The sequence below is a fragment of the Bombyx mandarina genome, chromosome 01, assembly GCF_030267445.1.
Source record: "Bombyx mandarina strain Sakado chromosome 01, ASM3026744v2".
Lineage (NCBI taxonomy): Eukaryota > Metazoa > Arthropoda > Insecta > Lepidoptera > Bombycidae > Bombyx > Bombyx mandarina.
The window spans coordinates 5,633,883-5,656,751 of record NC_143208.1 but is presented as its reverse complement, the minus strand read 5'-3'; the positions used below and the strand labels follow the sequence as shown (position 1 = coordinate 5,656,751).

Below are 22,869 nucleotides of genomic sequence, written 5' to 3'. Positions count from 1 at the left end.
TAAGGTCTCAAGTATAGTTACAACGAATGCCCCACCCTTCAAACCGAAACGCATTACTGCTTCACGGCACAAATAGGCAGGGTGGTGGTTACCTACCCTCTCGAACTCAAAAGAAGTCCTACGACCGTTAAAAAACACATTACTGATAAGAAATAGCTGTTTTTTATTTTTTATTGACATCGTCTATATCCGTATAAGTAAGTTTATAAGTATGCTTTTTACTATTGGTAGGACCTATTGTGAGTTCGCACGGGAAGGTACCACCATCCTGCCTATTTCTGCCGTGATGCAGTAACGCGTTTCGGTTTGAAGGGCGGGGCAGCCGTTGTAACTATACTGAGACCGTAGAACTTATATCTCAAGGTGTGTGGCGCATTTACGTTGTAAATGTCTATGGGCTCCAGTAACCACTTAACACCAGGTGGGCTGTAAGCGCGTCCACACTTATAGGCAATTAAAAAAAATATAAAAATGCTATAAAATATATTGCATGAAAAGTATAGTTTTCGAACGTGTCGTAATACCTAAATCTTTAATATTAATTACGACGTTAAATTCTCTGAAATAATTTTCTCGTTTTAATTTTTTATTTAAATTAAAATCCAGGATTAAACAATATCTATATAGGTTTAGAATTACCTCTTGCGAACTCTCCGAATATTTCGAAGTATTGAAAGTTTAAAACCGAAATAGCTTTTATAATCTACTGCAGAGTCTGCCATCTGTTGAGTGAGCTGATAATCAATTGAAATCCAGCGAAATGTTGTCTGGGCGAGAGCCCTACAACACTCCAGTTTCATATTCGAATAACGTCCATCAGATGGCGCAGTAACACCATAAATATTAAAAAATTACCGCGATGAGTGATTTAGCTATTTGGCATTTTAATTAAAGGTCCGTTTTATTTGGTACCAGCATCAACAGTTCGATGTTTTTAATTGAACTTCAATTAAGTGTACTCCATTCAAATTGTTGAAAAAGTTTTTTGGTTATGATTTTTTTTTTTAAATTTAAACTAGGAATGGCTTTCCTGTTGCAAAAATGCCGCTTAAACCAAATAGTTTTTCACCCCTCGAAATAGTAAATGCGTCTAAAACATTCATGATCGGTATAAAAGTAATTAATACGTAAAGCAAAAACTTTGTACCCCTTTTTACACAAATTGCAATTGGAGGAGTATGAAATTTCCTACACTTATAGAGAATATAAAGAAGGAGTGCAGAATGCTAATATTTTATTTATTTTATTTATTATGTATTAATAATACATTAATTCAATAAAAACAACATTACGCACACATATAATATACCCTTTGTTTACTGTCAAACTTTTGTCATTGCATTAATGTCTGTGGTCAAATTGAGAATAGATTAATCTAATATATAAAATTCTCGTGTCACAGTTTTCGTTGCCATACTCCTCCGAAACGGCTTGACCGATTCTGATGAAATTTTTTGTGCTTATCCGGTATCTATGAGAATCGGCCAACATCTATTTTTCATCCCCCTAAATGTTAGGGGTAGTCCACCCCTAAATTTATTTTTTTATTTTTTAGACAAAATTTTTAATTTCTGTTTTTTTATGATACAACATACAAAAATACATACAATCCTCAATTTTCACCCCTCTACGATTAACCCTTATTTTTTATTTGCTAATTAAAAACCTTCAAATTTTTTGCGAGAGTTTTGTTTTTATTTTGTCATGACGTAGAATAAAAAAATTCATATTACTCTGAAATTTTCACCCCTCTACGATCAACCCCTATTTTTTATTTGTTAATTATAAACTTTAATTTTTTTGGCAAAATTTTCATTTTTATTTTTATTTTGTCATGAATTAAAATAAAAAATCTGATGTTACTCTCGATTTTTCATCCCTTTATGATCATGCCTATTTTTTATTTGTTAATTATAAACTTTAATTTTTTTGGCAAATTTTTTATTTTGTTTTGTCATGACTTAAAATAAAAAAAATCGTATTACTCTCAATTTTCACTCTTATACGATCAACCCCTATTTTTTTGATCCCGATTAATATTTTTTTTATTCTATGCACAGATCCGCAATAAGGTTGCAAGATGGCAATCAAATATTATAATTGTAGTACGATTAATTCTTATTCTGAGTTTATAATTTCAAGTTCCTTTAATTATGACTTTTTTTTAAATTGAATTTGATCTCCCTCCCTCGCCGGTCGACTACTGATCAGCTATCCCCGCCAGGTGTCACCACTCATCCAGCAAATATCACGTAGTAGGGATGAGGACGAAGCCGGTCTCCTGTCTTACTTACTCACTATACATCATAGATTATACACTTAATATATAATTTGAGAGCTATACAATACTATACATTTTTCAGCCATGTTTTTTTGGTTTTATTTGTGTATCAATAGTATGTTCAGTAGGTCTGAGAATCGGCTACTATCTATTTTTCATACCCCTAAGTGAAAAGGGTTGTCCACCCCAAACATTTATTTTTTATTTTAATTTTTTGGATATTTTTTTTTGTTTATAATGAGGTATTATGTGGTTAAATGAGGTTTTTTTTCTCAGTAGAATTTCCTTAGAAATCTTATTTAAGGCAACACAACGTTTGCCGGGTCAGCTAGTATTATATAATCTTTAATATTTGTCTACAGTGTAGTCACAGATTTCGCCAAATCTGTGATTAAAGAAGTATGATAGTCTTTGACAATAGAACCTTAATAATGTTCAAAGTTATGCATAATTTCAATTAATTATAGTCGAATTTCAACTACAGAGGGACCGCTAGTAAAAGTAATAATATTCGCAAACAGATCTCCGACTGCGCAATGGTGCTTGAAGAGCAGCCAAGCAAGATTTCGGAGGCGTTCCGCCTCTTCTTACAGGGCGAGGGCTATGGTAAGAATTTGTAATTTACAAGCTTCAGTCACAAAAAAATATATTACCACCTCTTTGCCTCAACAGATTAAGTATTATTAATTACGATGTATATTTAAATATGAGATTAATATAAAAACGAAAAACATTTTTAACTTCAAACTTTTTGATGCTTTTTTCTCAAGGTTTGAGGTTTTTTAATTTATTCTTATCTTTTAAATCTAACGCTTTTTCAACAGAACGAAAATTACCTATACTTAAATCTTCAATTGTTTATGTTACATGCATCCACTTGTAATTATATGTGTCATATGTTGAGTAAAAATACATTTTCATAAGAGCTTACGACACGCTTTGCTAGTAAATTATAAAAATTAATATATGAGTTCATACTTCAATAATGTGTGGAGATATATAAACTTTATAGTAAAAAAAACGTAACATTTTCTTCTTGGTTACATTCTAGTTAACATAATTCATGAAATAAGAGAAATCTTAAAAAAAAATGTGCGTGTGCAACTTGATGGACGTGTGTAGTTTTGTGGTTTTCTTCACGTTTCATCTTTAAATAAAATTTCTCTTGTAATAATAGGAAATGCTGTGTATAAGAAAAAACGACCTAGCTTGCTTTATCCTTTCACCCTCTCCACGGTTCGCGAGACGCTCTGTCTATTTTCTCATTCTCGCTCTTACTAAATTGTATCTGTTCTCTCTAGCCGTAACGAATTTGTCGCGAATTAAATTTTACCCTCAAAGTGCCTAAAGAAGTTTCTTTTCAAAAAATTATGATTGACGAGTGTGTCGTGTGCTCTTAACAGAAGGACTTTTTTCCATTAATAATGTGAATAACTTTATCTTGTTTTGTATTTATTTGAATGGAAATATCAGATTACTCACTATAGTAATTTGGTGTATCTGCTTCGTTCATTTTCTAGCTTAATTGGAACGAGCTTTAAGATTTATTTCAAAACGCGTATCTCTGATTTAACTTGCTTACTGAGCGCCCAAATGAGATAGTGTTGCACAACTTTGGCATGCGGTATGTATTAGAAAAAAGATCGCTTTGATCGAAATTAAATTTGAATGTCGTGTTTTATGTAGATAGTGTATTGACAAAATCGTTTGCTAAACATAGAGTATAAATATGAACAGTATTTTCATTTAAGAGAAAAACCAAAGCTGATTTCAAGGTTTTTTTATTCATATGTTTTGACACCACTGTTTGAAGTAGAGATGGCAAATATGTTTAGAATCCAATCAAATTAACCGTTAATCGTAAATGAAGTATTTTAAAATTTTAATTGAAGTAATTGTAAAAATAAAGGTATCCTTTTAATTTTATCAAGATGTGCTGCTGCTGACTTAATATTCGGTTAACGAAAATTCGTAATCTTTTCAGCGTTTTTATATTTGGTAAAATAACAAAACAAAAACGAATGCCATCTCTAGTCTGTAGAGCTGCTTTATATGCACGTTTTAAGTAAAGAGTTAACATGACGAGGGGCGACTTCGGCTTTTATTTTAACTTTTTCTGGGTTTACCGAATGCTATAAAACAACATAGCATGATGCGGCCAGCAGCCTTGAGGAGCGAGTCAATGTCATGTCAAAATTGATAAAAAACAGCTGTAACAGTTTTGTTGAGCGTGTCAATTACCAATAATCAGGCATAAATTAACGGCAATGAGCATGGCATGAGACATCTTTGAAAATGAGTATCCCGCAGAATTCTCCGTTATATTAATTTGAGAATATCTAATAAAATTTATTTTTTATTTTAAAATATATTTAATCATGTTGTATTAGCACCCACAGATAAACTTTAGTGATGACGCCGCTTTGTGGCATAATATCGGGACGCTTGTTTAAGGTTGTGATATAATATGATATTACATCAGAATACGTATTAAGGTTGTAACTTTAATATTACTATCGCTATCAACGTTTGGATTGATATATTCGAGCAATGTTGAAAAAACTACATCGTAACGATTCCTAAAAATGTAGACCTGTGCTATTGAACGAAAAAAAAAACGGATATGTTACTGGTGTAATTTATCATACAGGAAAAATAAAAATATATCTCAGTGCAGACATAAAAATAAGTTATGTTTAACCTACTGTTATTTTTGTTCCAAGAGTAAAAAAAAACTTTTTTATAGCACTTCTAATTAATATGGTTCACATACCAGGTACACGAATACTAGGTAGTGAAGTCGCTTCCTCATTGTGTTTACTAGTATCTAGAATGTTTCATTTAGTTGTTTTGTTTCGTTCCATCTTATAGCTGTTTTAGCACTGCAAAAAGTTAACTCACCTCGCAGTAGTAGTATTACTCCACCACCTTCGATCGTCGCGTAGAATAGCCAATTTCAACTGATACGTCGAAGTAAGTATTTTTTTTTTAAGTATTTTGTACTTTTATACTGTGCTATTGAATGATTTTATGCTATATGATGCCTCTTATATAGTATATCGCTTTCATTTTGATTATACTGGGTGTTAGGAGACTGCTTCCGAGTACTTATGATACTTTTGATGATGGAGTTATTTTTGTGTAAATAAGTATTTGTGTAAACTCGCGAGTCTGTGTCGCGCCGCGTCCGTGCGTTCGTTGATCCGAGCATCAGCTGTTTTTGATTTTGTGCTTCATTGCTGGTTTTTTTTGTAATGTATTTTTTTATGAAACTATCGTTTCATTTAGCTGTACTAACATGATGGAGCGTAAATAATGCTAATTAAATGTTTTAAAAATAAGATAATTTTTTTTAAATCACGTACGTGTTTTTCCCCTCCCATCATGAAAGGTGTCATTAGTACTTATCGTCTGTCTTCGTTTTTGGAAGCGGGTCTCCTAACACCCAGTACGAGTATTTAGACTAGTATTTTGTTTTTTTAAACGTTTTTTTATTATAAATTGTTTGACAGAGACGACAGATTTTAATCGTGTAACATCGTCACCGTAAGCGTCACAGTTCTTTTAACATAGAATCAATGAACGCGAGGTGTAACATCACATACAAATACTAAAAATCACACACGCAACATATTTTATTAACGATTTTGGTTCGTACACACATTGGGCGATGTTAATATTTGTTTCGTCAATAATCGAGTTACTGTGTTAATTTAAAAAAAAAAGGTATCGATTGTTAATGATATTTAAAAAATAAAAACGTGCTTAATATTTTTAATAAGGTGTTTTTGCGGCTTATTCTCTTGTTTGTTATTTTTATTCTATAATGTGATTTTTATTATTAAACTACAGTTACAAATTTATAGCTACAAACTATTTTTAAATTTTCGACCAACGATACACATCTTATTCGCTCGTGCCCACGAAAAGTGTGCCAAGTATTTGAAATGTTGGAAATAATATAATAAAAGTTATTAACTCGATACGAAACCAAATAAATAGTTTAAATTACTTACGTGTATGGCTGACGGAAACTGAAGAAATGAGAAACGAAGCGACTTGTTCTCATTGTCGTCATTTTGGAGACGTTACAACTTCGACTTTATTATCGAAATATATTATGGACGAATAATTGTCACTCTATTTACCTAAAAGGAATAAGGCACCTCTTTTTTAATAAAATCACTTTAATGCGGATTCGTGCTATGGTATTTTTCTTTCGACTATAATTTTAAGATTAATTGATTAAACAGATACCCATCGTTTGTGTTACTCGCAATACTCGTATATATTAGATCTACAATTAGTATTACAATAAATTACAAATTTGAACCTTTATTCTTGTAGGATTCTGTTCAAATTAAGAATTCTCATTTCCACAAATACGCTGGTATGGAATTGCTTCAGATTGTTCTTCTTATCTTTTTGCTTTTTGTACCTGTACTGAGCCGGGAGAAATTGAAACAAAAAAAAAGCATTCAAGCTTAAGCATAACTTTAATTACATAATTTTATGAATAAGCTCATTGCAAATGTACCTGCAGTATAGAGCTATTTAAATTCTTGACCAAACGTTTTATGGGTTCAAAGTAAATTAAAAATTGTTACAATAAAAGTTCAACCACGTGAGCGTAATTCATTCAAATAATGATCTTTTATTCGGAGATAATTTAAGTGCCTTATTTTAAACTAAGATTAAGACATAATGTATCAATATTATTGTGAAATTTCGTTCGAATTCCCTTAACTTGGTACTTAAATTAATTAAAAAATAAATTAATTAAATTAAATAAATAAATTAAAATGTATTAAATTAATTTAATTAATTAAATTGATTAATAAAATTTAATTAATTAAATTGATTAATAAAATTGCTTTCGGAAGATTCTCAAACGGGTCGAACACACCAACATCGTCTCATAATTTGAATTGAAGCCGACTCCAACATAGGAGCCTAAACGTTTATGTTGAATGAAGCATGGTAAGTCGCAGTGTAAGTTCGTTAATTTTAATGTACATTGTTATCTTGTAGTGGCGCCTCTCTCGCCGACTAAGATCGTTGCATTCCGTCGGCTGTCGGACGCAGAGCGGCGTCGTCCGTGCCGCCACTCCTCTGTGATTCGCATCACCGAGAACCCTATCTCGGAGGCGGTCGTCTGTTAGGAATCCTCGCAGGGACTTGGGCTCGCGGGGGGCTCGCGCATCTTACACCCTCACTTCTACTTGCTAAGGCTTCGCTTTTATATGGCTATACCTGGATTGAGAATTCCAGTAAATGTACTTACGAAGAACGTTCGTTAGGTAAACTCTTGAAACTGAAGTATTGTTGGTAAATTTTAAATGAAGACACAAATAAATGGCATCTGGAATTCTCCATTTAATTATGGCTGTTTAGTTTAATTACAAGTCCATTGTTTTAAGATCTGTTCTATCAATAATTGTTTTATGAGATTATTTTCAGTATTATTATTTCGTATTGGAATATTTTAATATGTACGTATGGTGATTTTTGTTTTTGATATTATAATATTGTCACGTTTTTTTACGAATGTTCAAAATTTACGTTTCCTCATTGATAATTAGATAAAAAGCAGACCCAGTGTGAATGTCGGTAATAAGTAATGAATATTAACAATTGACTTAAAAAGTTTTTTTCATAGCAATTTGAATGTTAAGAAATCCGCGTTAAAACATCGCGAATCGAAGCCCCCATAGTTGAGACGATTGCGAATATACATCAAGTATCAGTTTGAAGATTTATGTACATATCTTCAAGAGATGTGTTAATGTAATAAGTGCAATATTATTTAGAACCTCATACATCAACCCTCTAAAATCATCGGATTCAAAATTATTACGTCACAGAAGTAATTAATGAACTGTTTTCTGTGAAAGCTATTGGTCCCTTTGATGTCATGACTACAGAAACAAGACTCTTTAAGCTTTAAGCTCTGTCTAAATTGCACTATTATATTAACAAATGAGAGGGGATAGTGCATGTTTTACACGATTGCGTTTATAGAAAAATAATTCACTGTATACGTAGTTCACGAAAAGAACAAACCGTTGTGTAAAACATGCCTTTTAGGGTTGTGGTTACGTATTAGGTATGAGAATCGCGAGCCAGTCGAGTTGTGGCAAGCTAAATTTCTTACAGAGGTAAATATGACTTAAAATAGTATTCTCTTAAGTACAATTCAGATTGTATGTGGTAAAAGCCGTGATGAAATCCGTGTGCTTAGTGCGAGTTTTTTAACGTTATCGATAGCGTAAAAGTTAACTAAAATTTGTTAGAACAGCGCCCCTAGCGGCAAACGTAAGCAAACGTTCCAACTCCATGCAAATTCGAGTTAACTTTTACGCAATCGATAACGTTAAAAAACTCGCACTAAACACATTGTTGTAGCTACGAATTTACCCATCTGTAAGGAAATTAACATTAGGGATAAGTGATACATGAGCTGCGCGGTCTGTACGCGTCCACGGAGTACTTATGCACGATTCAAATTATTAATAGATACGTACATTGTTTTTATACAAGAACAATGTGCAGAATATTCAAGTGCAGCAGTGGTATGCGTACAGACTAAATGAAGTTGCTGGGTGCTACGCTGTGACCAAGAATGGATTTTCAAAATCTTTTTAAGGTATTCACTTTATTTTAGACTGTATGTTTATTAAAAGATAACGATGATTTGTCGTTTCTTTTATTATTTCAGTTACATTAAAAATGTTTAAAAACTAAACTACGTTACGTTGCGTACGAATGATCTGATATTTTTAATACATGTTAATTCATTTTTACATAATATATATAATTGTTTTTTATATATATATATTATTACAACTTACTCGAATTTAGTTTGTGAATTGTACATTTTTATTTCGTGTATAAACTTGCCGTTTGTTATTTTGACATGTTATTATTATTATTATTGATCATGTAGACTATTTGCTGTTATTGTGGCGAGTATGTTCGTCGCCCGTGTACTATTAGAGTGTGCCCATGTTTGCGAGATTGATACGGCATCGATTTCCGGTCGATGAACCAACGTTAATTACGTGTCTGCTTTTCTTTGTATCGTCGTATATATCCAAGTGTGTTGTAAGAGTGATTGACTTCACTTTAGTGTAATACGATTTGATGTATGTAGATTTAACAACCATCACACATACGAATGATTATGTTTATCTCGGTATGTGTGACGGGCAAGGATAATGCTTAGTAGAACTAGAAGTTTTTAGAAGATCTATTCGAAATCCGTTTGTGACCTGATTGTGTTTCAAAATCTGATCTGATAATCAAATAAAATTATGATTTAATCTATCAGTGTTTTATTCCATTCGATATTCATGCTTTCATGCCTGGTTATACTAACTTTACTGAAAGGGTTGACAAGCTCACGGGTCTCAGCCGAAGAGACTTTCCTAAGATCCGCCCTAGCCAGAGCAGTGCTTCGCTGAATCTACCACCATATCGGAATGACTTTCATAACATTGTGCAATCTTTTGTTACTAAAAAGCGGCGCAACACCATGGATCTATGGATCCATCTAACACAAAACGATAGGCCATATCGTGGCCGCCTAATTAATGGTTATATGTATAAGCCCGGCTAAGACGGCGGGGCATCGCAAAGCCGCCCTAAAAACATCCTATGGGTTCATCTCGATACACTTTCAGTGTTTTTAGACACACCAAACACCGGCCACTATTCTCGTCGAATACGACTAAGCGTTCGGGGTGCAACTTAGCCCATAGACACAACCCACTGAGTTTCTTGCCGGATCTTCTCTGAGTGTCGCGATTCCGATGCAGTGATAGATTCAACGAAGCATTGCCCTTGCTAGGAATAGTATTAGCGAGTCCTCCCAAGTTGAGCCTACCAAACTGTGTGCAGTTGGAATAGTCCCTCGGGCTACCAATGATTAGGTTGAGTAACAAAGATTTTGATTTAGTGTTATAATATAATAATAATAACATAATTTCAATAGTTGAGCTTTAAAAGCTTAAGAATAGTACTAGAGTGCAGTTAACAGACAGGGATATTTCCTAAGTTAATGTAGAATTAGTAAAAGGCCACTAAGGAATTCGTATGAGATTGGTCAGCTGCAATAAAAAACTAGAATGATTCTAAAAAAACGGATATTCATGATTGGCGCGCTTCGAATTAAATTCCTCAGAATGGAATTCGTATAAGAGACATCTAGCGACCACATTTAGTAACATGTAATACAAAAAGCAGACGCGACCTTATGGTTCTGGTATCAAGAGTTATACAGATAAGTAAATCTTCATACACCACAGTGTTTGCTATGCGCAGCTCGGTACGCGCACCTCTGATATTGATTTTATCTAAAATGAGTAGAAGCGCATCATGGTTTCAGCCTTTTCGATCCTGGACGCCGAGCCGGCTGAGCGTGACGCCACTGCAGTCTGAATTTATGAAGATTTAAGGTAAGCGTCCCATTTTGGATTCTATATTTGTTTTGGTTGCCGTATTGTTTTACAAAACCCGTCCTTGTTGTCAAGCCCACTGAGTTTCTCGCCGGATCTTCTCAGTGGGTCGCGTTTCCGATCCGGTGGTAGATTCTGCGAAGCACTGCTCTTGCTAGGGTCCAAAAAACCATCGTGACTAAATACTTAAAACTTCTTACAGATTACGGTTCTTACAAAATACGGATAATATTATAATATTATATCTGCACTGCAAAAAATACATACACATACTATGCACTCGCATCGAGTTCGCGCATGCGTTCTCTGTAAACAGTACGGTGCATAACAAAATGGCTTCCAAATTGCCACGAGTTCTAGAATATTTTCAGTCATGCGCAGCATCCAACGACATCACCATTACTGCTCGCGGTCATTGATTAGTTTGAAGTTGCAAAACGATACAAACTCTATTTATATATTAGTCTGCCTGTATGAAACTCTCAGTCTTTGTTGAACAAGGTACCTATGTTCGTTTTGAGTGCACGTACACATTTTTTTAAATGTAATTAATTTTGTTAAACTCTTGTTACAGCCTCGTGTCTTGAAGATGATGACTTCAATATTAAAAGTATTTGAAAGCGCACAAACCAATGTCGTAACGTAAGTAATAATTTTAAAAAGAGTACCTACTATTTTTTTTATTCTACGGAATAAGCAGATGATGCTCACGGCCCATCAGGCTTAAAATGATTACCGTAACATAAGCACCACGAACCGAATGACAAATTGTAAGTTTAAATAAAGCTCTTTTAAGTTTAAATAAAGCTCTTTTCCTGCCATATTTTATTAAACTGAACCAATGTTTCAGACTCGCAGATGAATCGTGATGAACTGTGAAAGAAAAATCACAAAGGTAATTTTTATAAATTATTTTATATATTTTCCCTTCAGTTATTTAGTTGTTTTTTATGTGTCTTTTAGGTATTCGTTTTGAAAGGAGATGGAAAGCCAATAGTCAATTACAGAGCTAATTTAAGTTAATTTTCAGAGTTAAAGTCAATTACAGCTACGATGGACCTGCCGTACTCAAATTAGGAAGTAGCGTTGGTGAGATGATAACAAACACACAAAATTAATATAACTTTTTTGTAATTTACAGGTATCGCATATTGTAAATACAATGCCGGCTGATTATCCTCTATTGGGAGAGCAACTGAATAGAAAATGCCAACAAAACACTGAAGCGAACTACGATTTTTTTTATTTACCCTTACTGTTTTCTAGTATTATGATGTTGAAACTTTATTATGCTGTGCCAGTTTTGGCTTAAAATTGAATTACTTTCATGGGTGCAGTAATGGTAAAGCAAATAAGATACCATTGGACGCGCTTTCTTAACTTATGTAAAGCAGCGTGTACCGGATGTCTTTGGACGAAACTGAGTGGAAAACTGGGTGGAAAAAATGCAAATAATTGAGTTCCGCGCTGTGTCCGGCTACAAAGAATAAAACAGCCCCAACTCATTCCGCGGGCGTCGTAAAAGGCGACTGAGGAAGTTAAGCCAGATTCGATCCTAAAATCCACAACCTAAGGACAATATACAGAGTTTGATAATGACTTGAAAACTATAATTATTGTATGTCTCACTGGACGTACAAGAGCCTAGGTCATAATTCTTTGTATCTTAGCCTTGAGACGATTGAATTGTAGACGTGGTTGCAGACGCAATGGAATGACGCACTTTGGTATTTTCACGGGCACTATGAAGAAGCATTCTCCGAGAACCGTTCACAATGTAACAAATCTCAGATGCTGTACCAAGAACGAGAATCTGCCCGTGTTTAGTATGAGGTCAATGTATGTAGATTGTTACTATGTATTATTGGTTAAACGAATATTGTTGTCGGTTTCAAATAGTTTAACAATATTATTTTCCTTGCTAATTTCCGATTTTAGTTGTTGAGTTATATAACGCGCGCGTTATATAATTTTAGTGATGTTTGATTTCGTTTTAGCCTCTACGAGTGTCTGAATCACTATTCGTACAATTCAAGGAGAACGCGAAATGTACTCACGGCGTGACATTGTTAATGTTTACGTAATTTTAATGGTGTTGATGTTACAAATGAAAACATTACGTTAGTTTTGATGTTACTGTATTCTTCTTGATATTATTCATACTATTTTAAATTTACAACGTTCTTTCCTTCGGTCTGTATTAGGCACAGCCCACTGAGTTTCTCGTCGGATCTTCTCAGTGGGTCGCGTTTCCGATCCGGTGGTAGATTCTGCGAAGCACGGCTCTTGTTAGGATTCGTGTTAGCAACGTCGTCACGTTTGACCCCCGTGAGCTCACCTACTAGTTAAGGTTACGCTGAAATAGCATCTCAAGGCTCTCAGCTAGGTAGGTAAAAAAAAGGTCTGTATCCAACGTAATTTTTTTTTCTCGAGCGTTACCGCTTAATTTTAACTTTTTACATTACAAATGTTACTTCGTGTTTGTATTTTAAGCTCATTTAGTTAGGGGTGTAAGTGGCTCTACCTAGATCTTCTGAGTCAAAGTCAACCTCTCCTGCTCGCGGCGCACCCTGCCGATCAACAAACGAGGCTCTGGCGGAGACGTGGTCGCGTGTTGGTACAGGCACAGATGCTAGGCAGATATAAGCCGATAAGATTGTGTAGTTCCAACATTGGCAACATCTGGATCGCGACCATGTTACAAACTGTTTACACACAATATTGTCTATGTTTTTTGTTTGTTTCCCTCTATTTAAAATTAACATTTTCTTCTGCATTTAATCTCGTAACGACATGCAAAAGTAATTTAATCGATCAAGGTGTATTAAGGATTTCAATCGTAGGCACAGATATATTAGACAAGTGTGCATTTCAAATACTCAATAGTTGCTAAGTATTCATGAATATTACCGCTTATAAATTTAATCGAACGTATTTAATCTTGGTATTGAAGTAGTATTTCATAGAATTAGGAATTAATATATTCAGTGAAACATTCTCAAATCTATTCAAATTATCTTTTGAATTCGATGTGCGCGTGTGTTTTAATCTAATACTAATAAAAATGATGTGTAGTGGTCGATTGGTTTTATTATAGAAACTGGTAACCCTTTACGGTTATCCCCAAAATTTTCCTGGTATTAATTGTTCTGCGTGAACCTTCTGAATGAGGTTATATCAAAAAATTGTTTTATATCCATCTATATTTCAGCCAACAGAGGTCCACTGCTGGCCTCAAGCTGCTTAGACTCTCCAAAGCTTACCACCGCGACCGGTCGTGCGCTGCCTGCATTCAGAAGATTCCTGCAACATTCGGCAGGTCATGACCCCAAATTGTGGGAGGGGGTAGGCCTTTTTTATGATTGAAGGATTACTCGTGGCCCTGGGTCCTTTCCAGTTTCACCAGGACAGGTGGGCGAGCAAAGGCTCAGCCAGGAGGCGGGTGGGATTAGCTAACATCTGCCCGAGCGCCTCCGAAGGAGACCTAACAACTCGAGAGCAGCTGCTTCGCGGATGTATCTACTACCGGATCGGAATCGCGACTGCTGAAAAGATCCGACGAGAAACTCAGTGGGCTGAGCGGCAGGCTTATGCTACGTCTTCCAGTACGCGGTCGCCAATAGAGAACTTTTAGGCCCCAGTAGCATCTGTGAAACGATCAATATGCCCTGACCACTGCCACTTCAACCTCGCAATCCTTGTGTGGTGTTAGTCTTGAGAACCAATAACACCTGCCCATCTGCTCCCATAGGAGTCGCTTCGACTAAGGGACTCTCCAAAGAATAGGCGGCGGCGTTCTCCGAATATTAGAACAGGTCTTTGCGATCACCAATCAGCATCCCAAGCGTGGTCATTGTGGCAATCATTCCCTCCATATGGGAACATGTCCGATACTAGAATTGTCTTCATACATTACAATAAAATACAGGCACACAGACAAAATCTATTTTGAAAACTTTAATTGAGATAAGCATGTCTATTGATTTAGAAGAGTTATACACTTACTTGGAAATACTATTGTGTCCAGGGATATCCAGGGATGGTGGTATTCACTCGCCTTTGGATAAGTAGTAGGTTCCTCCGTCTACAACAGCCATAAAATAAATTAAAACCGTTTCGGATTATATCTGTCCTGTCTATCCCTATAAAGACTAGTAGTTCTGAAACCACTTTATGGATTAACAATATAAAGTCGTCGTGGCTTAAAGGAATCCATTAATTAATTTATTTACGTCCGGTGCATTTGTATCTTGCGAGGCACCGGTGTGCGAATCCCGCAGGCGGGTATCAATTTTTCTAATGAAATACGTACTTAACGAATGTTTGACGACGATTGACTTCCACGGTGAAGGAATAAAATCGTGTAATAAAAATCAAACCAGCAAAAATTATAAATTGCGCAATGACTGGTGGTATGACGTCTTGTGAGTCCGCAGGTACCACCACCCTGCCTATTTCTGCCTTGAAGCAGTAATGCATTTCGGGTTAAGGGTGGGCCAGCCGTTGTACTGTAAAAATTGAGACCTTAGAACTTATATCTCAAGGTAGGTGGCGGCATTTTCGTTGAAGATGTCTATGGGCTTCGGTAACCACTTAGCATCAGGTGGACCAAAAGCTCATCCCCACCTAAGCAACAAAAAAATCTTAAAGCTAAAAATACTATAATACCCTAAAATTTGGATTCTTGTAGGAGTAACATTAATGACGCTTTTTCAAGAACAAGTAAGCTTGCGTTACCCTAAATCATAGGTAATTGAATGAAAAGAACGCTACCGAGGAAATAACATTATGAACGTAAAAGAGAATGGACATTGTTCGCATGAACATGTTAACAAACAACAAGTTTTTGGTGAAATATAATTATATCTTTTCATTCTCATTTCATGCCAAATGCTCTAACTAAATTTCAGTATTTTTTTAAATCGAATAATTTTGGACCATTTGACAAAAAAAAAACATACTTGAACGTTCTATTTAAAAGAGGATATTCGAGAGATGGGTGTATTCATAGGCATGATATTGTCATATGTCATGTCTGTACCATCTGCTTGTTGGCATAAATGGAAAAAGAGGACATGCTGTGCCGAACCTACGTGATGGGATAAGAGTAAGAAAAAGAAGAGTTTAGACCATGTCTTTTTGGTCGATCTCTGTGTGTTAACTGGCTAATGGAGAGTTCCAGAGAGCTTTAGAAAACAAAAAACTACGTACGCTTATTATCGGTTTACCACTATTCATAGCAGTCGAACTGAACAATTTATTAACGCGTTTTTAATAGGTGGATTTATGATTATAAGTAAAAAGTTGATAGTCGATTTTAACTTATTTCCAAATGCAATATCGATTTTAAATTTGATGAGTGTACTAAATGCAGTGTTACGGAGTATATCCCGAAATCAATTCTGGAATAATTTACTAGCCTTTAAAACTGAATTACACATTTAAACCTGAAGAAACATTGAATAGACAAAATAAAACAAATCACACAACTGCACTCCTCGCGTTCGCGCCAAAAAGTCTCGGATAGCCGGGTCATAGTGTACGGCATAGATAATACAACTTAATAGTGTACGAACTCACACAATGCATAGATATTATAGAAAAAAATACGAATTATGCCTTTATCTATTGGAATGAACGGAAATATTTATTTTGGTATTAAATAATTTGATTTTATTTATATTTTTTATTTTTCAATCAAACACAAAATAATGACTTTTATATTACTATAAGTAACGTTACGAATAAAGTTTGCCTACGTTTGCCGCTAGGGGCGCTGTTCCAACTGCAATTTCCTGTTTCCAATTTGAGTTAACTTTTACGCTATCGAGAACGTTAAAAAACTCGCACTAAACACCCAGTACCTGGGAGACGGAGCTTCGCTCGGATCTATCGATTTATGACCTAAATTGAAGCATCTTTAAATTTAAAACGTTATATATATTAATATCTATGTATCTAATATTTAGACTAAAAACCCTGTGTATGAATGTAAAATTATGATATCATTTTTTTTTAATATAGTAATACATTCTTTATATATTTTTATTGGCCAATGTAGGCGTTCACGGCCCTCCTGCTGTTATGCAATTCCGATTTTGGTTATAGAAAATTACCATATTTAAATTTAAAAAGAATTTAATATATAATAAATTTTCAAGAGGAAGATGCCCTATTGTAAATTAAAAAAAAAGCAATTTTTACAACACAAGTTTGGTACCATATATTGAGTCCAATTTCCGAAATACAAGAAATTAATATAAATACAAAAGAATTACTCGCTTAATACATATGTTAAGTTTATGCATGATTCCGTACTTCACAGTAAATAAATTTCATATTCATAAAGCTTTGAATCTATTCAATGCATAACGGACAAAATAAATATCATAAAATAATTGTAAAATAGAGTTCATTTTTGCATAGTATCAAGATCCAGCCAAGTCCCCCTCGCATCGCTCTCTGCCAGACGCAGTTTAATCAATACAAATGCCGCAGTGCGGAGACGCGAACTCACACTGCGCACCGTGCTTTATAAAGTGACGAGGGCTTCTCTGGTCCATTATTCTCACTCGAGCTCTGAAGCTGTGCAGACGTGTTAACATATAGTCTCATAAAAGTGAAAAATATTTTTCAGATTGTTTAAGATTCTTCCATAATATAATTAATATTAACATCAAATACGCACGTGGTCGTCGTTACTGTAAGTGATTTTTCCCTTTTATTGTCTAGATTATTTATTTTTTGTAATTGCATATTTCGTTCAGTTTATAAATGTTATATTTTTTTGGTTCGTCTTCTTCTTAGCCGTGATACTCTTGACAGTGTGGTCGTGATCGAAATCAAGGGTGCAGATAAAATGCTACTCAGAATGTCCCGTCAACTTTCCCTGCTCGATCTCTACTGCATTTAAGGGACCTCCCACTGCAGATGTGATTTTGTAAGTGTACCGCATGGGAGACGTTCATGTTAAGCAGTGGTTATTCAACATTCAAATTTATCCGTACTATTGTGTTCGAAAAGAGGTACGAGATTCCTAGCTTATTTCAAAATCTCTATTTATCGAACTATCAATACTTTCTGGGTATTTCCCGTTGCTAATATTATGATAGCTTCTAATTCTCTAAAACCTACACATTCTGCTGAAATAACAAAATGGCGTTTAGTTCTCTGATGCAGAATGAAATGGCGTCTCGTTCTGTGATGCAGAGTCCACAAAATGGCGTCTGGTTCTCTGTGGCATACGGATTGCGCAGAATTAACAAAATGGCGTCTAGTTATCTGAAGCATATTCTACAAAATGGCGTCTGGTTCTCTGTCGACTTCGGATTGCGCAGAATCTACAAAATGACGTCTGGTTCTCTGTCGACTTGGGATTGCGCAGAATCTACAAAATGGCGTCTGATTCTATGTGAACTTCGGATTGCGCAGAATCTACAAAATGGCGTCTCGTTCTCGGATGCAGAATCCACAAAATGGCGTCCGGTTCTCTGAGGCATACGGATTGCGCAGAATCAACAAAATGGCGTCTAGTTATCTGAAGCATATTCTACAAAATGGCGTCTAGTTCTCTGATGCAGCATCTACAAAATGGCGCCTAGTTTCCTGAAACCTACATATTGCGCAGAATCCAGATGCCTCGCCCGAAGTATTGATCGATCGCAGTAGACCTCACCCTTGTAGCGAGGGGTGGGGTGTGCTGAGGTATAGGGTGTAGCAAGGGGTAGATTATAAGAGGGTTATCCTTTTAAACACTGATTTTAGAAATAAAGAAGTGTAGTGAATGCATTTATTTCAAGTCAGTTATTGGAATTTTAAGCTTATAGTGATGTTTTATTGTGTCACAGGTAACTGAATTTGAGGCCATTCAACATGACGGCACTTCGCTCCATTCGTCACTTTAAATTCCGGCGTGGTTTCAAAAGAGATATTAGCTATTTCAAGATTATGGGTATAAGTGAATACCTGAAATATTTATATAAATAGTCAAGATCAAGAACAATATTAATTAAAAGAAATGAATGATCACGAGTACTCACTCTGTTGGAACAAAATTAATGAATTAAATAAACGAGTAAGTATATACAAGAAATTGTGAATAGATATTTAACAATTTTAGTAGGTAGGGGCTTGACTGAGGCCTTGGCATTGTTGATGTGCATGAACAACAGTAACTTCTTACCATCAAATGGACCATATGCTCGTCTGTCTAAAAAGGCAAAAAATCGATTTCAACGCTCTGTAACGAATCAACGATCTCGTCGGACTAAGAGAGCAATAAAAATAACTGATTTATTGAAACCAAATAATTTGTTCCAGATTAACAACGGAAAGATTGAAAGGAGCTTGGAAGGATGGAAAGAAGCTTGAAGAAGAGTTTTCGCTTGGCCTTACTTCACTTCCAGTTACAAACGTTTACATCTACTTGAAAAAAATCCTATTTATTTATACTTTACCATAATTTTATTCACTCAAAATATGAGTGTATTTGAACATCGTACGCAGACTGATTGAAATTAAACCCTGCAGTACATGTCTGTCACTGTCTGTCGGTGTTTTGTCTGTCAGCGAATAGAACAAATCTACGGAAATCTTCAATTACTATTTCAAGAAATTTATCATTTACTGAACATACTAGATCCTAACTAATATTCGGATGTAGCACAGACAATCGCTTACTGGATGTTTTGTATAACAGTATACTATTATAATAGATTCAAACGGCCTCGTTCAAAAAAATTTTTTCGATGGATTCCTTACCGTGATCAAATAGCATACTTAAAAAGTTATCTGTTATCGCTTCCATTAGTACGGTAGTTTTTATGAATTCTCGTTTATTTCATATATCGTGGATAACTTACCTTACATAACGCTTTTAATTTCTATAGGCAAAGTGTTAGGGAGCCGTGCTGTCTCCGGCTTTAAAGAATAGAACAGACCCATTTCGTTCCGTGGGTGTCGTAAAAGGCGACTAAGGATAACAAACCAGATCCGATATCAACATCTAGGATCTCCGTGCGGTTTCGGATGAGAATAGAACCGACCCTTCATTGTTGTCGGGGTGTCGTAAAAGGCGACTAATGACTAAAGTGGAAAACAACATCTCATCCACCAATTCGCGTAACGCGGATTGCGGTATTGATACAGGATTCAGATCTTGTCAACCTTGCCAGTCACAATTTTAAGACCTAAGGTGAGATCGAATGTTATGTTACTCTCGAATGGCCACCCGTTAGCATGCTGGGTATGTGGGGAACTACCGCCGTGGTAATAGCGGCATTTTTCAGTTACCACAACGTTAACCATTATCTACATACAATTTCTAAACATGCGTCGTGCATTAAAGATTTCACCAGTTGATGTGGATTTGAACAGGTTAGGATAGTCTCATTACTAGTCATTGAACTACGCTATTGACGACGATTACCTAACACGTTGATACCGATAAATTATAGGCCGTGCTGTATCCGGCTTACAGAATAGACCAGCCCCGTCTCATTCCTTGGGTGTCGTAAAAGGCGACTAAAGGAAAAACCAGATCCGATATAACATCTAGGATCTCCGTGCGGTTTCGGATAAGAATAGAACCGACCCTACACTGTCTAAGGGTGTCGTAAAAGGCGACTAATGACTTTAAGGGGGAAACCAACATCGAATCGGTGAATTCGTGCGACGCGGATTGGGGTATAATGTTTCCGTGTTGATTTTTAAATCTTCAGTTTGTATTATTAAGTACTTATAATTCTATTAGAAGCCCTATCTCGATATTATATTTAGTTTCGAATTAAGTGTTTAATTTCTTATGTTTTAACCATTATAACCCTGTCCGAATTGCGAGCGCTCACTCGCATGTCTGCGATGAAGCCGAATCTACATTTACGCTCAAGGCGAGGACAGGGTCCAGTTGGGTGATTCTAACGCAAATAGTTAGTTCATGCCACTGTACGTAGGACGAGCCCCGCGGGGCTCCCTCGCGACTCTTCTGGACTTGAAAGCTATCTGTATCTCCCTTTTGCTAGGCGTATATGAGCCTGGGCCACATTTCTTTGACTCTCCTTTTGACTGGCAGAGGATTGAGACAGAAGTGTGGTAGAATGCGTTATGAAATGTTCCACAACGATACGGTTTGTGTGCTATCTGTTTGCTATTCAAGGGCGCTCTGAATGATCTCTGAATTCGCGGGCTCTTATTTACACTTGTCTTGTGCAGAGATAAACAACATCCTGCACATTGACGACCGTAATGTGGAATGTTACTGTTACTCGTCACGAAGTGAGTACCCGTGGATGTGATAGATTCGATACCTTATAGACGAAAATGTTAGTTGTGTTTTACGAACTTTAACTCATTGTTTTCTATGAAAACCCTATTCCCAATCGTTCAGTTACATTTTGACCCCGTTATATAATTTGGTCTCACTGTTTGATTTCGTTTTCATCTGTAAGGAGTATTTGAACTATCCGAGAGGCCGCGATGTGTACTCTTGACGTGATTTTGTTAATGTTTGCATAATTTTAATGGTGTTGATGTTACAAATGGATGCATGTTACGTTTGATGTTACATACTATTTCCTTCGTTGTTTATTGTATTTTGTTTTATTCTCGAATACGTATTCATCTAATTGCGTTTGTAATTTAAGGGATGGTTTAATATTAATTTTGATTCGATATAATTTTCAAATTATAACGTTTACTTTGGACTTTCCAAGTTATGTATGATAATTTCAAGTTCGTATTTTAAGTTCTTTTAGTTCGGGGTGTAAGTGGTTCTACCTAGACCTTCTGAGCCAAAGCCAACCTCTCCTGCACGCGGCGCACCCTGCCGATCAACAAACGAGGCTCTGGCGAGGCGTGGTCGTCACGGAACCACCGTCGCCTACATCGTAGACGACTCTGCCTCCGACCATAAATTTCCAACGACGACACTTTGAATAACGACTACGCCTCTAACTTTCAGTGTCGTATTTACTAATGTAAGACTTCGCAGTCATACTTACCCCATTTCATTTCTATATTAGATTAGTAATGCACTTCCAGTAATATGGGTTACTGTCTAAGGCTTTAGGTGTAGATTTTATTCTAATCGTCATATGTGTAAATGTATCTCCAAAATACGGCAGCGATACATTAATTAATCTAGGTTATTGTCTCAGGTCTCTGGTGTCAACGTTTCTCCAAAGAACACCGGCGATACGCGAATCGTTATCAATTATGATTATTATAATTGATTTAAGCACAGTACTTTTAAACCGTTTCGTTATTGTGGGTGCGATTCCATGATAAACGTGGATTTTGATGAGGCGACTCATTCGATAACTCGTAGCTGTAAGTTAGATTTAGGTTGAATGTATAGGACTTAATACTCGATACGTCAAAAACCCTATACCATTCGCAGTATTTCAAAAAGACCTCAGTGGTAAAGCACTTTCAATTAGCAACATAACTCAGCGTTAGCATTCAAATGACTTTCCGTCATTTACATAAGCTAAACAGTTTATGCAATGTAATCGGACGTATTTCTCATTGAGATATTCGCTCTCGAAGTACGATTACGTGTTTACTCAACTTAGTATTATATTCCATTTACTTACATTTTTTATATGTGTGTCTTGTGTCCTATCTTAATCTTGAAATAAAATTGGTGTGTAGTAGTCATAAATGTTGTTTTATTTAAAATATTTTTTTTTGACCGCAACTTACAGAGTGGAAATACGGAGACGGACTGGCATGGCAAAATCTGCAATGACCCAACTGAGCAAAATCTGGAGAGACCGTAATATTACCCACCGAACTAAAATACATCTGGTCCGCACCCTTGTCTTCTCCATTGCTCCATTGCATTGGTATTTTGGTCATGTTGCACGTAGGGATACCAGCAATTTGGAACGCCTTGTGGTGACCGGTAAAATAGAGGGAAAAAGGCCTAGGGGTAGAGGTCCCAAACGATGGTCGGACCAAATAGTGGAGGAACTGGGGATACCTATCAGCGACGCACTCCACCGGGCTGCAGGGCGGGATCGATGGAGACAGTTGGTTGACGAAATCGGACGGAGTCACGATCCTCAGTAGTGAGGAACCGATCGAAGAGAGAGAGAGAGAGAGAGAGACAGAGTGCATAGTTTTGGCTATACG

General features: G+C 35.9%; 1 protein-coding gene and 2 long non-coding RNA genes across 9 annotated transcripts in view; all 3 read left to right on the top strand.

Annotated features, from left to right (window-relative positions):
- Window positions 1–9,605, top strand: part of MESK2 (misexpression suppressor of KSR 2) — an 88,925-nt gene extending 79,320 nt beyond the window's left edge. For 4 of the 6 annotated variants that reach the window (XM_089728055.1, XM_089728023.1, XM_028183779.2 and 1 more), the window contains 2 exons: window positions 2,803–2,887; window positions 7,313–9,605. In XM_089728055.1, coding sequence (XP_089584181.1) covers window positions 2,803–2,887; window positions 7,313–7,443 — 216 coding nt within the window. In that variant the 3' untranslated portion in view covers window positions 7,444–9,605. Of the gene's footprint in view, window positions 1–2,802; window positions 2,888–3,801; window positions 3,906–5,152; window positions 5,255–7,312 lie in introns of all 6 variants that reach the window. The other 2 variants (XR_003625032.2, XM_028183781.2) reach the window with 2 other exon arrangements.
- Window positions 9,606–10,634: 1,029 nt separating this feature from the next.
- LOC114250045 (uncharacterized) lies at window positions 10,635–13,814 on the top strand. 2 transcript variants are annotated; one of them, XR_003625033.2, is made up of 4 exons: window positions 10,635–10,737; window positions 11,312–11,379; window positions 11,588–11,632; window positions 11,879–13,814. It is a non-coding gene; the product is annotated as an uncharacterized LOC114250045 (long non-coding RNA). The 2 variants fall into 2 exon arrangements; XR_016323203.1 differs by lacking the exon at window positions 10,635–10,737 and adding an exon at window positions 11,048–11,238.
- Window positions 13,815–17,170: 3,356 nt separating this feature from the next.
- Window positions 17,171–22,396, top strand: LOC114250025 (uncharacterized). The gene is made up of 3 exons (XR_003625021.2): window positions 17,171–17,440; window positions 18,585–18,811; window positions 19,057–22,396. It is a non-coding gene; the product is annotated as an uncharacterized LOC114250025 (long non-coding RNA).
- Window positions 22,397–22,869: the final 473 nt, after the last annotated feature.